At 36.7% G+C, this 13,552-nt stretch overlaps 3 protein-coding genes across 3 annotated transcripts in view; all 3 read left to right on the top strand.

Annotated features, from left to right (window-relative positions):
* Positions 1-1,124: 1,124 nt before the first annotated feature.
* Positions 1,125-3,170, top strand: LOC131313139 (ankyrin repeat-containing protein At5g02620-like). The gene is made up of 2 exons (XM_058341274.1): positions 1,125-1,957; positions 2,201-3,170. Exons 1-2 carry the CDS (start codon positions 1,385-1,387, stop codon positions 2,942-2,944), a joined length of 1,317 nt encoding a protein of 438 aa, XP_058197257.1. The 5' UTR covers positions 1,125-1,384; the 3' UTR covers positions 2,945-3,170.
* A 5,878-nt stretch (positions 3,171-9,048) lies between these two features.
* The window catches only part of LOC131313137 (ankyrin repeat-containing protein At5g02620-like), a 28,426-nt gene continuing 23,922 nt past the window's right edge, over positions 9,049-13,552 (top strand). The window contains exon 1 of the mRNA XM_058341271.1: positions 9,049-9,066. The gene's annotated coding sequence lies outside the window, so the exon portion shown is untranslated. The remainder of the gene's footprint in view (positions 9,067-13,552) is intronic.
* Positions 10,810-11,475, top strand: LOC131314044 (uncharacterized). The gene has a single exon (XM_058342540.1). It carries the CDS (start codon positions 10,810-10,812, stop codon positions 11,473-11,475), a length of 666 nt encoding a protein of 221 aa, XP_058198523.1.

The raw sequence follows: 13,552 nt of genomic DNA, 5'->3' as shown, positions 1-13,552 counted from the left end.
TTTAATTTTACAGCAAGTAAACCCAATCCTATTTCCCCTTCCTTTTTTCATGTTTCCCAGCTGTTTCGGATCCTATTTCCCCTTCCTTTTTTCATGTTCCCCCCTTCCTTTTTTCATGTTTCCCAGCTGTTTCGGATCCTATTTCCCCTTCCTTTTTTCATGTTTCCCAGCTGTTTCGGTAGGTCTTCGATGAGAATGAAATTTTCAGTATTCTTGTGGTTGATACTTCGTTCATATGTGGGGTTATCGCTATGTACTGTAGGAACGGCCGGGGTGCGTTAGTGATCTCTAAATGAGCCTCGTCCAGAGAATGAGTTAATGCAATTCGAATAATTCATTTTATAGAGCTCGACGCGTAGCATGATTTTGTGAAAAATCAAGTTGATTAGACTAGTAATTCATTACTCTCACTTAGGGTGAGTTCTCTTAAACTTAAAAAAAATTAAATTATTTTGTCCTTGTTAAATTTTTTTTTTTATTCATTAATGTTTTATGTCCACGGAAGGGGGGAAAAGAACAAGTGTTCTTCCCAAGAGCAAAAAAGACAAGGAAACTTCGTCGAAAGCTGCAAGAAAGGTCGAGGAAATGTCATGTAGGAGTACTATATGCATTGATGATAGAAAAAATGTATTACTCCCTCCGTTCCAAAATGAGTGACCTTTTTGAAAAATCGTGTCATTTTCAATTGTTTATATCTTTCAATATGAATATCAAAAAATATGCAATATGAATCTCATTTGATATATTATAATTAGTTCTATTAAATAAAGTTTTCAAAATCACATAAAATTTCATAAATCGAAAGATATAAGCATTTGAAAATGACACGGAGTTCCAAAAAAGTCATTCATTTGGGAACGGAGGGAGTATCATGTAGGTGAATTTAATTACAACTCCACGCATAACTCAAGTGACAACATGAATGAACTATAAATTTCGACAGTTTGAGATTATTTTGTGAATTCCTTAATTTCGATATGGATGACCTTTTTTTATTGGACCAGAGAAAAGAATAATCGAAGTGCACGTAAGCGAGCCCGCTGGACACCTCTTACAAACGCGTCTTCCTCCCCATACCAACCCTATTACATTTACACACAATTGATCGATTTCCATCTCAACTTTCTTACGCGGTGACAGAACTGAAATTGAATGGAAGGTGCCTAGAATTGTGAACGAAAATATAGCCCTCGCCCACAAGATTATAGATGAAGAAACCCCGGAGAGAGAGAGAGAGAGAGAGAGAGAGAGAGAGAGAGAGAGAGAGTCTCTGCTCATGTTCACAATACTCACCCCCTATAAATATACGTGTAAGTCTGATTCCGCATACTTGTCTACTAAAACACACACCCAAATAACTAGCTAGACTGAAGAGAGCAACCAAATGGAGCACGAACTCGGTGAAGCTGCAATTAAAGGGGACACCGATTCACTGGACGCCATAATCCAAAAAGATCCACTGATTCTACACAAATTTGCAGACGGATGTTTCAATGGCGCCACAAGTCCTCTCCACGTGGCTACATCAAACAACCGAACACACTTTGTCGAAGAACTACTGCACCGCCAACCGGAGCTCACAGAAGTCTTAGATTCGCAACTACGGTCAGCCCTCCACCTGGCATCAGCCAAGGGGCACGACGAGATTGTGAAAGTATTAGTGAAGGCCAACTCCGAGATGTGCTTGGTTTGCGATCGGGGCGGTAAAACCCCACTCCATATTGCTGCCGTGAAAGGCAAGATCAGTGCCTTGAAAGAGTTGGTTAGAAACTGCCCGGAAGCGGCTCGAGTCAAGGTGGACCGGAATGACACAATCTTGCACTTATGTGTCAAGCACAACCAGTTGGAGAGCTTGGAGAAACTTTTGGACATAATACAAGGCCAGGACTTTGTCAACGCCAAGGACAATGATGGAAACACCATTTTGCATCTAGCTATTTTGTATAAACGATTCAAGGTATGTCCTTAAGATTTTAATTACCTATTTTGATCACCCACCTAAAATGGGTGAACATTACTCGTTATATCTAGACTTCACACCGGATCTCACCTAAATTCTCTCACAGTTTTGGTGGGTGAACAAAATTGCACTATTTTTTTTCAATGTTTCTCGGTTTTTTCTTTTTAGGAAATCATCACTGAAAGACATGGTTCTTTGATTTCTCATATCTAACCATGAGATGCAATGTAAATATTTCAGATTGCGAGTCATGTCCTAGAGAAGAAAACAATAGATGTGAATGCGACAAATGCAAGTGGACATACAGCAATGGACCTTTTGTTTCTTGAACCAAATAAAAAAGAAGTGGAACCTTTCGAAGACGTACTTCGACAAGCCAATGCTGAACGTGCGAAGGATCTCGTAGGTGGCGATTGGCTCACGAAGAAAAGGGATTCTTTAATGGTTGTGGCGTCACTTATTGCGACAATGGCATTCCAAGCTGCAGTGAATCCTCCTGGTGGTGTTTGGCAACAGGACTCTGATACATATCGAGCCGGGGAAGCTGTAATGGCTTACAATTACCAAGATTCTTATCCGTACTTCCTTCGCTTCAACACGATCGGATTCGTTGCGTCTTTGAGCACGATTCTGTTGCTCATCAGCGGATTAAAATTCAAGAACAAGGCTACAATGTGGATCCTCATGGTGACCATGTGGTTGGCAATTACCTCAATTGCAATTACATATGCGTTTGCCAACGTTGTGGTTACTCCTATAAAGGACCGGCGATCACTCAGTTATACCATTAAAATTGGAGTTATAGTGTGGTCGGGGGTGATGTCACTTCTGCTGCTGATACACACAGTTAACTTGGTGAGAATTTTTGTGAAAGAGAAAAGGAGTAGAATGAAGGCCATCAAAAGGATTATGGGATTCAAGCCACAGAGTCTGCTTTCCCTCACTCGGCTGTCACGTGTCAGGCAGCGTGAGGATCATGTATAGAGGAAAGAGAGAGCTCTCTTACTTTGCTGCTTTGCATCGGAAGATATTATTGGATATAATATTTTATTTTGAATGTGAATGTATATTGATTTGATTTGGAGTTATATTTTTGAATGGGATCTGTTCATCATAGACGGACACGTTTTTTATGAACAAATGTGTCTCTTCTTTTGGTGACCTATTGTAGAGTCACCAGTTAGTCTATAAATGTCATTATTTTCAATCACTTTGAGCTGTGGATTTTTTTTATCCATTCATGTTCATTCATATAAGAGAGAACAAACACAAGGTTGGTCCAACAGACCCACTGATAATTGAAGTACTGTTTCTGTTGGAAGTTCAATCAAGTAACGTTGGGAGATAAACGTCTGTGTAAACCGTAAGCACCGTAGCGGAAATGAATTTGTTTTAAGTACATAGTGTCACATTCGGCTTGATCATCAATTTGTTTTCGACTTTCAGATTTTGAGTTCTAATTATATATTGCACTCACGTTATTGATTTTCATCACAAAAAGTAAATAATTTTGCCAACAATCATAAGACAGATTAAAAAATACTACTAGTAATCCCCGAAGAGAGAGAGAGAGCTAGAGAGAGTCCAACAACCCTTCAACATTCCCTCAATGATTCAGTTCACCATAAAGAAATACAGTGTACCTTCCAAGCAAGACCCAGCAGAAAGAGTCCTCATCGTCTTCATTGTCAAATGGAATTAAATTCTTGTGTTTGATTTCCCGCATCGTTCACGGCATAATTGGAATGTGATGCAATGAAGTCCTAGGTTGTTTGCATATATATAACCACGGATCCAATGAGAGATCCCTTACTAGTCTACCGTGCGGACCTTCCATTTCCCAAGCAAATTTCGATAACCCGAGCCGCTCAAAGTGTGCAGAACGTGATTTTAATGGTACTCGCGAGAAACCTGCAAAAAAAAAGACCGGGAAAGACTTGATTTGAGCAGGTTTTTACTGAACCGTTCAATGAAAACTACTCCGATCAAGCCCTTTCCGGTTATTTTTTTTGCTGATTTCTCTTAGGTACCCTTAAAATCACGTTCTGATCACTTTGAGCGACTTAGATCATCGAAATTTGATCAAAAAAACGAGGTCCGCACTGTAAAATCGTGCAGGATCTCTCACTGGAGAAGGACTATATATATATGGGGTGCCATCGTTGCCGTCGAACCAAGAGGCATCATCTTTGGTGAATAAGTTGCACGTTCTAGGACTTTTCAAAAAGTCACCTATTGGGCCAAGTCGGTCAAAAACATTAAACATGGAAGTGCTGGACAATGCTCGCACTTCAGGACGGCGTTTATAGAATAGCGTGAAGAGCCGTGACCAAATTTTTAAAAATGACTTACGGAGTTACGGGGATTTAGGGAGTAAAACGTTTTACACTGGATAGGGTAAAATATTTTACGCCAAAAATGTTTTACTTGATGTGTGTCCAGCCAAACACCGTAAAGTGAGTAAAATATTTATGAGAAAAATATTTTACTTCGAAACAAAAGGAGCCGTAATGTATTGGATTATTTGAAATTTAGTTTACCTAGCTGATTGGGTCACTAGCTATATTTGATTTGGCATGAAAAGATTTGGAATATTAAAAGTTTTCACAAACTTGGGTGTTTGATAGTTATCAAATAACTACGCCCCATAGGACACTTTTCAAATAAAGTGAAATCAATCTTATATGCTATGGAGACTATAATTATCCTTTGAATTTGAAAGGATACTTAAAGTTTAATTGAAGTGGAATATAAAATTTAAGTGGATCATAAAATTTTAAATCAGGTAGAAAATTTATCCATACTGCTTAAGGAAGGTTCTAATGACAAAGCAAAGTCCAGAATATGATAAAGAAGGATTTACGTAGATTAACACGTCAACCAATTTTAAGACGAATCAAAGTCGAGAGAAACTGGAATTTGAGAATAAAATTCAAATTGTTGAATTTTTTTTTTTTTGGGTTGGAGCAGCTTGAGTTTGCATCCAATTCTTGTATAGTGGATATTGTCAATCAATTGAAGTGTGCAGAAAAACTACCTTGGCGAGTGTACTTCTTTCTAAATTTCTTTTGAAAGAGAGGCGAGAGGTTGAAGTATTGCAAATATCAATTTTTTTTGGAATGGAAGATGACAATTATCTAATGAGAACTCGAGAGCAAGTTCTTTTGAAGAACAAGAGGTTGAAGTAATCGAACTACAATTCCACTGTTATTTAAAAATTTGTCATTTGTTTTAAGAAATTAATTTGAAAAGTATTTTAAATACCGTGTCCTAAAATCGGGGTTTTACACATGGATTCGTGGTGGCCTGCTCCAGTCCCCTTTCGAAACTTTCGTTATTGGGTTAGCCATGCACTTCCCAATGTAAGCCAGCTCCGATGCAAACAACCAATTAGTCAAATGTGAATACATCTTGCATAATTTACTAAAGATCGAGTTCATTAACAATCTGGGAGTTAGAATATTAATGCTGTTTGGAGGGTTCTTTTCTATCATTGATTGTCCCTGTTAGTTCTTCAGATTTCAAGTTTTGTCTGAATTGAGTTATCTAGCTAGATCCTCATAGGATTATATTTTATTACCAAATGGGGATGCTATGTAGCCGTGTTATGATTAGATTCACAACTTACTGTTTCAATGTAAAAGTGCTTACAATATTAGTACTAACCCAGAAATTAAGGGTCAGATGCTGGACTTAGTCCTTGTCTGACTTGAAAGATTCTAATTTGAACTCATAAATAAAGAGTTGATAAGGACCGCAGGCTGTATTAAACTTCTTGGTGACCAGCTCTACGACGCGGTTGACGCGGCTATGGTGAAATTATTCTCTTAACAGGAGGGATGAAAGGTGACATTAGTAATATGTTATCTCAGAAAACATAAAGTACTATATATTTTTAGGTTACAAAAAAACTAAAGACATTTTGGATAGCTCTATTAATTAGTTTATTTGGGTTTTGTATGTGCCCCGAGAGCATATGTTTAGTTCTCATTAAATGTGTCAAACTACACCCACTAGTATAGGAAGTTGTAGAAGTAATAAATAGTTTTGCGAATATTGGTGAACCAAGAGGAAAGCTTTTGGTTGGGTACTTCTTAATCTTAAACATTTGTCTGCACGCAAATATTAAAGTTAAGGGCATTTTTGTCTAAAAATAATAAAGTGTAATCTTTATAGAAACCCAATTTATTACTTCTACAAATTCCTATACGCTAGTGGGTTTAGTTTGACATTTAATAAGAAGGGGAAAAAACTGTAATAGTCCTTGTAGTTATGTGTTTGTGTCAATTTGGTCCATATAGTTATAATTGGCTCGATTTACACTCTGTACTTTCCATTTTGTTTCAATTCGGTCCAATTGCTAACTTCCGTTAGTCCGCCGTTAGTCCTTTAAATAGCAAAATCATATGACCCCCTTTTTTGGGGTTAAAACAGATCCGTTCGGCTAAATAAGCCAACTTCCTTATTTTTTGTCCTTATTAAATTTTTTTTTCGTATTTGTTAGTTTTTCGTCAATTTTTTGGGGGTTATTACATCGTCATGACGAGAAGAATCTAAAAAGTAAAAAATTATTATTGAAATTCAATTTTTTTTTAATAAAGATGAAAAAACTGGCTTAGGTTTATTTTTCAACATTCTTAGTCAGGAATCAGTGCATAAGCCAAGTGTAGGAAAATGAATGGAATGACATGACACTATTTTTTGTAACTACTTGGACTGTTAAGTTTGGTTTATTGTAACCTAGTTGAGTGATTTGTTATGTCTATGTATTAGGTTATGACATGGTAAATTTGGAACTGAATTTATATAATATTCTGACTTTTGGACATGATTATTTATCATGTTATGACTTTTGGATTTATATCATGTTGTGACTTTTGGACATGGTTCTATATGCAATTTCAGTATTATGTAGAAAAATAAGACATCTCAGTATTTGTCCACAAGTTGAACATGTAGACAATATTAGGGGTTATGATGCCTCATGGCTGATCATGAAAATGCTGAATTCGATGGCAACATTTTGTAGAAAATTATAACCAAATTCTTCCCAAGTGCCTCTTTATCAATGGAGAATGGAAGAATGAACTGTGTTTTGGTTTAGAGGTATATTAGGGCAAGAGGGGAATAAGTAACCCTATTCAGCTAAATAAGCCAATTGGCTTATTTTTTTGTCCTTATTCAATTTTTTTTGTATTTGTTAGTTTTTCGTCATTTTTTTGGGAATTATTGCATCATCATAACAAAAGGAATCTAAAAAGTAAAAAATTACGATCAAAACCTAATTTTTTTGAATAAAGACAAAAATTAGCCAATAAGCCAATTTTTTTCGTCTTTATTCAAAAAAAAATTGAATTTCGATCATAATTTTACTTTTTAGATTCCTCTCGTCATGACGATGCAATAACCCCAAAAAAATTGACGAAAAATTTACAAATACGAAAAAAATTTGAATAAGGATAAAAAAAATAAGCCAGTAGGCTTCTTTAGCCGAACGAGTCTATTTTAATCCCAAAAAAGGGGGCCATATGATTTTGTTGTTTAAAGGACTAACGACGGACTAACGGAAGTTAGTAATTGGACCAAATTGGAACAAAATGAAAAGTATAGAGTGTAAATCGAGCCAGTTGTAACTACAGGGACCAAATTGACACAAATACTTAACTACAGGGATTATTTCAATTTTTTCCCCTAATAAGAACTAACATATGCTCTTGGGGCACATGTTAACAAAATCCATTTTAATTTCTAATGAACTCAATGAGGGTAGGGAAAAAATTTCAAAACTGATTTGAGGTAAAGGATTTAAGGATGAGGAGCATTTCCCTATATTAAACTAAGAACACGTAAAACAAGAAAAAAAAAAAAAGAATAGAGAATTAATGTCTATTTCCACGAAAGGAAGGGGAAAAAATAGATAATTAAAGGGTAAATTTTCGTAGTCGTCCTTCTATTTTTACGGTTGTCTCAATTTCGTTTCTCTAGTTTCAATTGTCTCAATTCTGTCCCTATAGTTTGTTTTACGTTCCAAATTAGTAAAATCGTTAACACCGTTAATGAAACTAACGGAAAAAATATGATTAAAAAATTAAGTGCTCAAATTTTCAATCCGGTTGAACCGGTGCGAAGATTTTATTTTTTTTTCATTTTATCTTAAATCATAATAGATTTTTGGCTCTAAGGCCTTTTAATGAAAACCTTAAGAGAGCCCTGAAACTAAATAAGGAGTCTTTGGGTGCTCGTTGAAAGACCTTAAAGCCACAAATTAATTACAACCATCTAGGATAAAATGATAAAAAAAAATAAGATTTTCGCACCAGTTCAACCGGATTGAAAATTGGAACACTTAATTTTTTAATCATATTTTTTCCGTTAGTGTTAACGATTTTACCAATTTGGAACGTAAAACAAACTACAGGGACGAAATTGAGACAATTAAAACTAGAAGGACGAAATTGAGACAAAAAATGCAAGGAACTTTGTCGAAAGATGCATGAAAGGTCGAGGAAATGTCTAATTAACTGCTACGATGCATTGATGATATATACAAAAATAATAATAAAAGTATTATCATGTAGATGAATTTAATTATTATAAACCATCCCAAGGGCAGCTCAAGTAACAACATGAATGAGTTGTAAATTTTGACATTTTGAAATCTATTGTGAATTCTTTAATATTAGCGTGAATAATTTGTCTTTGACCGAAACAAGAAAAAGAATAATCGAGGTGCTCGTAAGTAAGCCCCATATCTCTTAGCGTGGAACTAAAAAAAGAAGATGCTTGAATACTAGGGGGATTTCAGTTTTAAAACCCCATACCAACCTATTACATACAATTGATATCCAAGATGCTGAAACAACCCCGGAGAGAGAGAGAGAGAGAGAGAGAGAGAGAGAGAGAGAGAGAGAGAGAGAGAGAGAGAGAGAGAGAGAGAGAGAGAGAGAGAGAGAGAGAGAGAGAGATCCTTCCTAGAACCATCCAGCTGGGCTCTTCACAAGTTCACATACGCCCATCCCATATCATCCCAACCTTACATACACCACCAACATGCAAAATGCTCCTATAAATAGGTGTGTCTGGTTCCGCATACTTGTCCACTGGAAGTACACACCCAAATAACTAGCTCGACTGAAAAGAGCAACCAAATCCAAATGGAGCACAACCTTTTTGAAGCTGCAATTACAGGGAACATTGCTTCGCTGCGCGCCATAATCCGAGAAGATCCACTGATTCTACACAAAGTTGTGGCCGGATGTTTCAATGGCGCCGCAAGCCCCTCCACGTGGCTACATTAAGCGAGCAAACAGACTTTGTGGAAGCACTACTGATTCTCAAACCGGAGCTCACGTTGACAATCACAGAAGCCTTAGATTCGCAACTACGGTCTGCCCTTCACTTGGCATCGGCCAAGGGGCACCACCAGATTGTGAAGGTATTATTGAATGCCAACCCCAGGATGTGTCTGGTTCGCGATCGAGACGGTAAGAACCCCGTCCATGTGGCCGCCATGGAAGGCAAGACCAGTGCCTTGGAAGAGTTGGTTCAAGCCAGCCCACAAGCAGCTTGAGTCAGGGAGGATCAAAACGAGACGATCTTGCATCCCTTTTTGCCAATGCAATTACAAGCTATATATGAAATACAAAGTTCAGTTGTTAGCTGACTAAGCACCGTAACTAACTAATCATCTCAGCACCCACTAACTAAAATGGGTGAACATACTTGCTATATCTTGAGTTCATATTAAATTATCACTTCAGTAGTCAAAACCATATATTTTGTAGAGCTTGGCTGTTTAGCCCTTGTCCAAAAGAAATACTCCCTCCGTCCCAATTTACTTGTCATTTTTTGGAGTTCGTGCCATTTTTCAATTAATTATATCTTGTAATTTATAATGTTTTAGGTAATTTCGAAAACTTGAATTATAAAACAAATCGAGATCTATCAAATAAGATTCATATTGGATATAAAATTCATTACCATTTTAAAAATATAACTAGTTTTTTAATCCAATTAGGATAGAACTGGGACAAGTAAATTGGGACGGATGGGGTGTGTGTGTGTGTGTGTATATATAAAATAAAAACTGTTCAACCCCATATCAGTAAATGCTTGATAACAAAAAAAAAATAAAAAATGTTTTGGTTCAAATTTTTTTTGGGATCTAGTACCTCTTTATATGGGATTGATCTGGTTTTTTTTTTTGCAATATTGCCTAAATAAGTAAGTCCTAAAAATGCAAACGAATTTGATGACCGAAGTGGTGCCTCCCTATCTATATGCAAGAAATAAGTGTCTATGTCATATGTTCACCCACGTATTGGTGGGTGAACAAAATTGCACTCTTTTATTTTATGTCTTTAGGTTTTTTCTTGGTAGGAAATCATCACTGAGGGGGCGTTTCCGCCAACTTTTTATTTTGTCCACATTCAAAACTTTTTCACATTTGTTAATTTTGTGTCAAATTTTTATGTGTTATTGCTTCGTCTTGACGAGAGGAATTTAAACATTCAAAAATTATATTCTTTTTTATTTTTATTTTTCTTGGATATTTCAAAAAATACTTGTGTAAAATTATTATTGTTATTATTATTTTTTTGTACTTTTCTAGTTCTTCTTGTCGAGAAGAACTAATAATACATAAATGTTTGGTGCAAAATTAACAAATGTCAAAAGAAATTTGAATAGGGACAAAATCAGCTGAAATGCCCGCTGAAAAACAAGTTCTTTGATTTCTCATATCTAACCACGAGATGCAATGTAAATATTTTAGATCACAAGTCTTGTCCTAGATTTAAAGAAAATAATAGATGTGATCGAATGCGACAAATGCAAGTGGACACACAGCAATGGACCTTTTGTTCCTTGGATCAAATGATCAGAAAGATCAGAAAGCAGTGGATCACATCGAAGACTTACTTCGACAATCCAATGCCGAACAGGCGAAGGATCTCGTCGGTGGCGATTGGCTCACAAAGAAAAGGGATTCCTTAATGATCGTGGCATCACTTATTGCAACAATGGCATTCGAAGCTGGGGTGAACCTTCTTGGTGGTGTCTGGCAAGACGATGATGGGCACGTAGCCGGGGAATCCGTAATGGCTTATCATCATAAAAGTTCCTATCCGTACTTCCTCTGGTTTAACACGATCAGATTCGTCGCATCCTTGAGCACGATTTTGTTGCTCATCAGTGGATTAGGTTTCAAGAACAAGGCTGCAATGTGGTTCCTTATGGTGACCATGTGGTTGGCAATTACAGCAATTGCAACCACATATGCGTTTGCAACCTTTGTGGTTACTCCTAAAACGGACCAGCGATCACTCGGTTATACCATTAAAATTGGAGTTATAGTGTGGTCGGGGTTGATGTCACTTCTCCTACTGATCCACACAGTTAACTTGGTGAGAATTTTTGTGAAAGAGAAAAGGAGTAAAATGAAGGCCATCGAAAGGATTACGCGATCTCCTACGTGCGAGAGATGGAAGAGCGACTCCTCCCCTTTCCGTCACTGAGATGGCATGTGCTAGAGAGCGTGAGGCTAATGTATAGATGAAAGAGATAGCTCTCTTACTTTGGTGCTTTTGTTGTTTATCCATTGCTTTGTTTGCTGTTGTCCTGGATTTTTGTCATTGTATTCTGGATAGAATCCTTTGTCAGTGCCGTTGGACTTTATTTGATTAGCTAGGCTTTCCAATGTTAGATTTCCCACACTTCTACCGTGCTAGAATCTCCTTAATTAATTTCCAAACAATTTAATTGTGATTCAATTCTATTATTGTCCCAATTGCTACTCTTTATGGAAAATTGTGGGTGCTTATGTAAATACTAAATAGGATCAAGATCAAATAGTTGGATGGGGTAGCCATCAGCCATGGTCCAATGCATCCTACAATAAGATTTTAGTCTGTAACACAAGATAGGCTTGTGGTACGGTGGCTTGTAACCCCTTTAGGTTTTTTATGTCATGAGTTTGAATCTGACCTCTATCAATTAATACCATTATTTTTAGAAGTTCAAAATACTTTCACTTTAAAAAGTAGGTATTAAAAGTCAAACACGCAACTTTGTAGCTGAAAGCTTGGAAGGTTCTATTTTTACAGATGAGCTAAACTATTCTATATAAAGTATCATTGACATAAATAATATTAACTATTGTCTTTCGATATTTGGATGCCTATTATTGGGTCAAAAGCTAGAGGCCTAAGGAGGTTTGCCTGGTGAGCTTATGCCCAGGGCTGAGTTTGGTTTGGGTTGATGTAGAATCACCCCAAACAGAAATAAGATTAATATGTGGGAGCTTGAGAGCTTTTCTCTCTTAAGATTTAATTTCTAACACTCCTCCAATGTTCTCTGCTGACTTTTTCGGCAAGCTTCAAAAACACTCCTATTTTATGCATAGGGACATGGGTTTGAGAGCTTTTCTCCCACTTTGAAGGAGAACATGCTTTCCCTCGTATATCCTTCATAGATTTTTGGGCTCACTACTTCCATAAAATTAAGTTTCGTTCGTGATATTGTTATGGGTGGTTTCTAATCAAGGAGACTAGTGGTTCTTTGACAAGTTTCCAGCAAAGTTCTAGCAATCTGGCGGCTTCAGTGACGAAGTTCCGGAAAAATTCCTTTTATTGCTAGATTTGTTCTTAAAATGTTCTGATTTTTCTCTTTATTAGGCCTAGGGCCATGTAAGTTGCATCTGTACTTACATCATTATATTATTTGTGTTTTGTTTGTCCTTAAAAATAAAATAAGATCAATAGGAGATACATTATCATATCAGTCAAGATAGTAATGCTTTGGAATCGTAGAACTTGTAGTGTAAGGGTACGTGCACTAAGAGATGTGTCCCAAGCATTTTCAATGGTCTACATATGCTAAACGTATCGTCCACCTGTAGGAAACCTTTTGAAATTTGGATCATTGGTTATAGAATTGACTGCTTAAATTACACATTACACCCTTGTATTCGGGATTTTCTTAACTTCTAAGGAAGAACAAAAAGAACTTAAAAATCGGATAAATCAAATAGTAATACTCTAATCTAGCACCCACATAAGTTTCATCCATGACATATAACTTCACCATATAATTACAAGTGGAAATGTAAAAGGAAATCGAATAAGAGTGGTCTACATGAGTGGTCAAATTTCGGTTGTTGCGTGTAGGATAACCATGTGAAGTTTTCTTGCATCTAACTGATAGCCGTACAATGCAATTGGGTTAACAGGCCCAACCTAGACAGCCCAATCCTAACAACAATCCAATTTTGTGTCCAACATGTCTAGGCCCAACCAACAACAAAAATTAGTATTTTGGGAAAATGACCGCCAATGACGTATTTTAATAATTAATATCTGCCAAGTACATGTTAAGAACATTTGTTAATAATGAAAATGTCTTTGGCGGGTATTAATTATCAAAATATGTCATGCACCGTCATTTTTCCCTAGTATTTTGGGAATTTCGGGTGCAAAGCCCAAATAAAAATCAAATTAACACAGACCAGACCACAGAATACGGCGGGCCCATCCTGACTCCTAGCCCCAGCCTCGACCTCATCAAGGTGTTTGGTGACGGCGAGTGCGAGCATCC

This window comes from Rhododendron vialii, chromosome 13a, assembly GCF_030253575.1.
Source record: "Rhododendron vialii isolate Sample 1 chromosome 13a, ASM3025357v1".
In the NCBI taxonomy this organism is placed as follows: domain Eukaryota; kingdom Viridiplantae; phylum Streptophyta; class Magnoliopsida; order Ericales; family Ericaceae; genus Rhododendron; species Rhododendron vialii.
The sequence above is the reverse complement of the archived record's forward strand: the minus strand, read 5'-3'. Positions and strand labels throughout refer to the sequence as shown.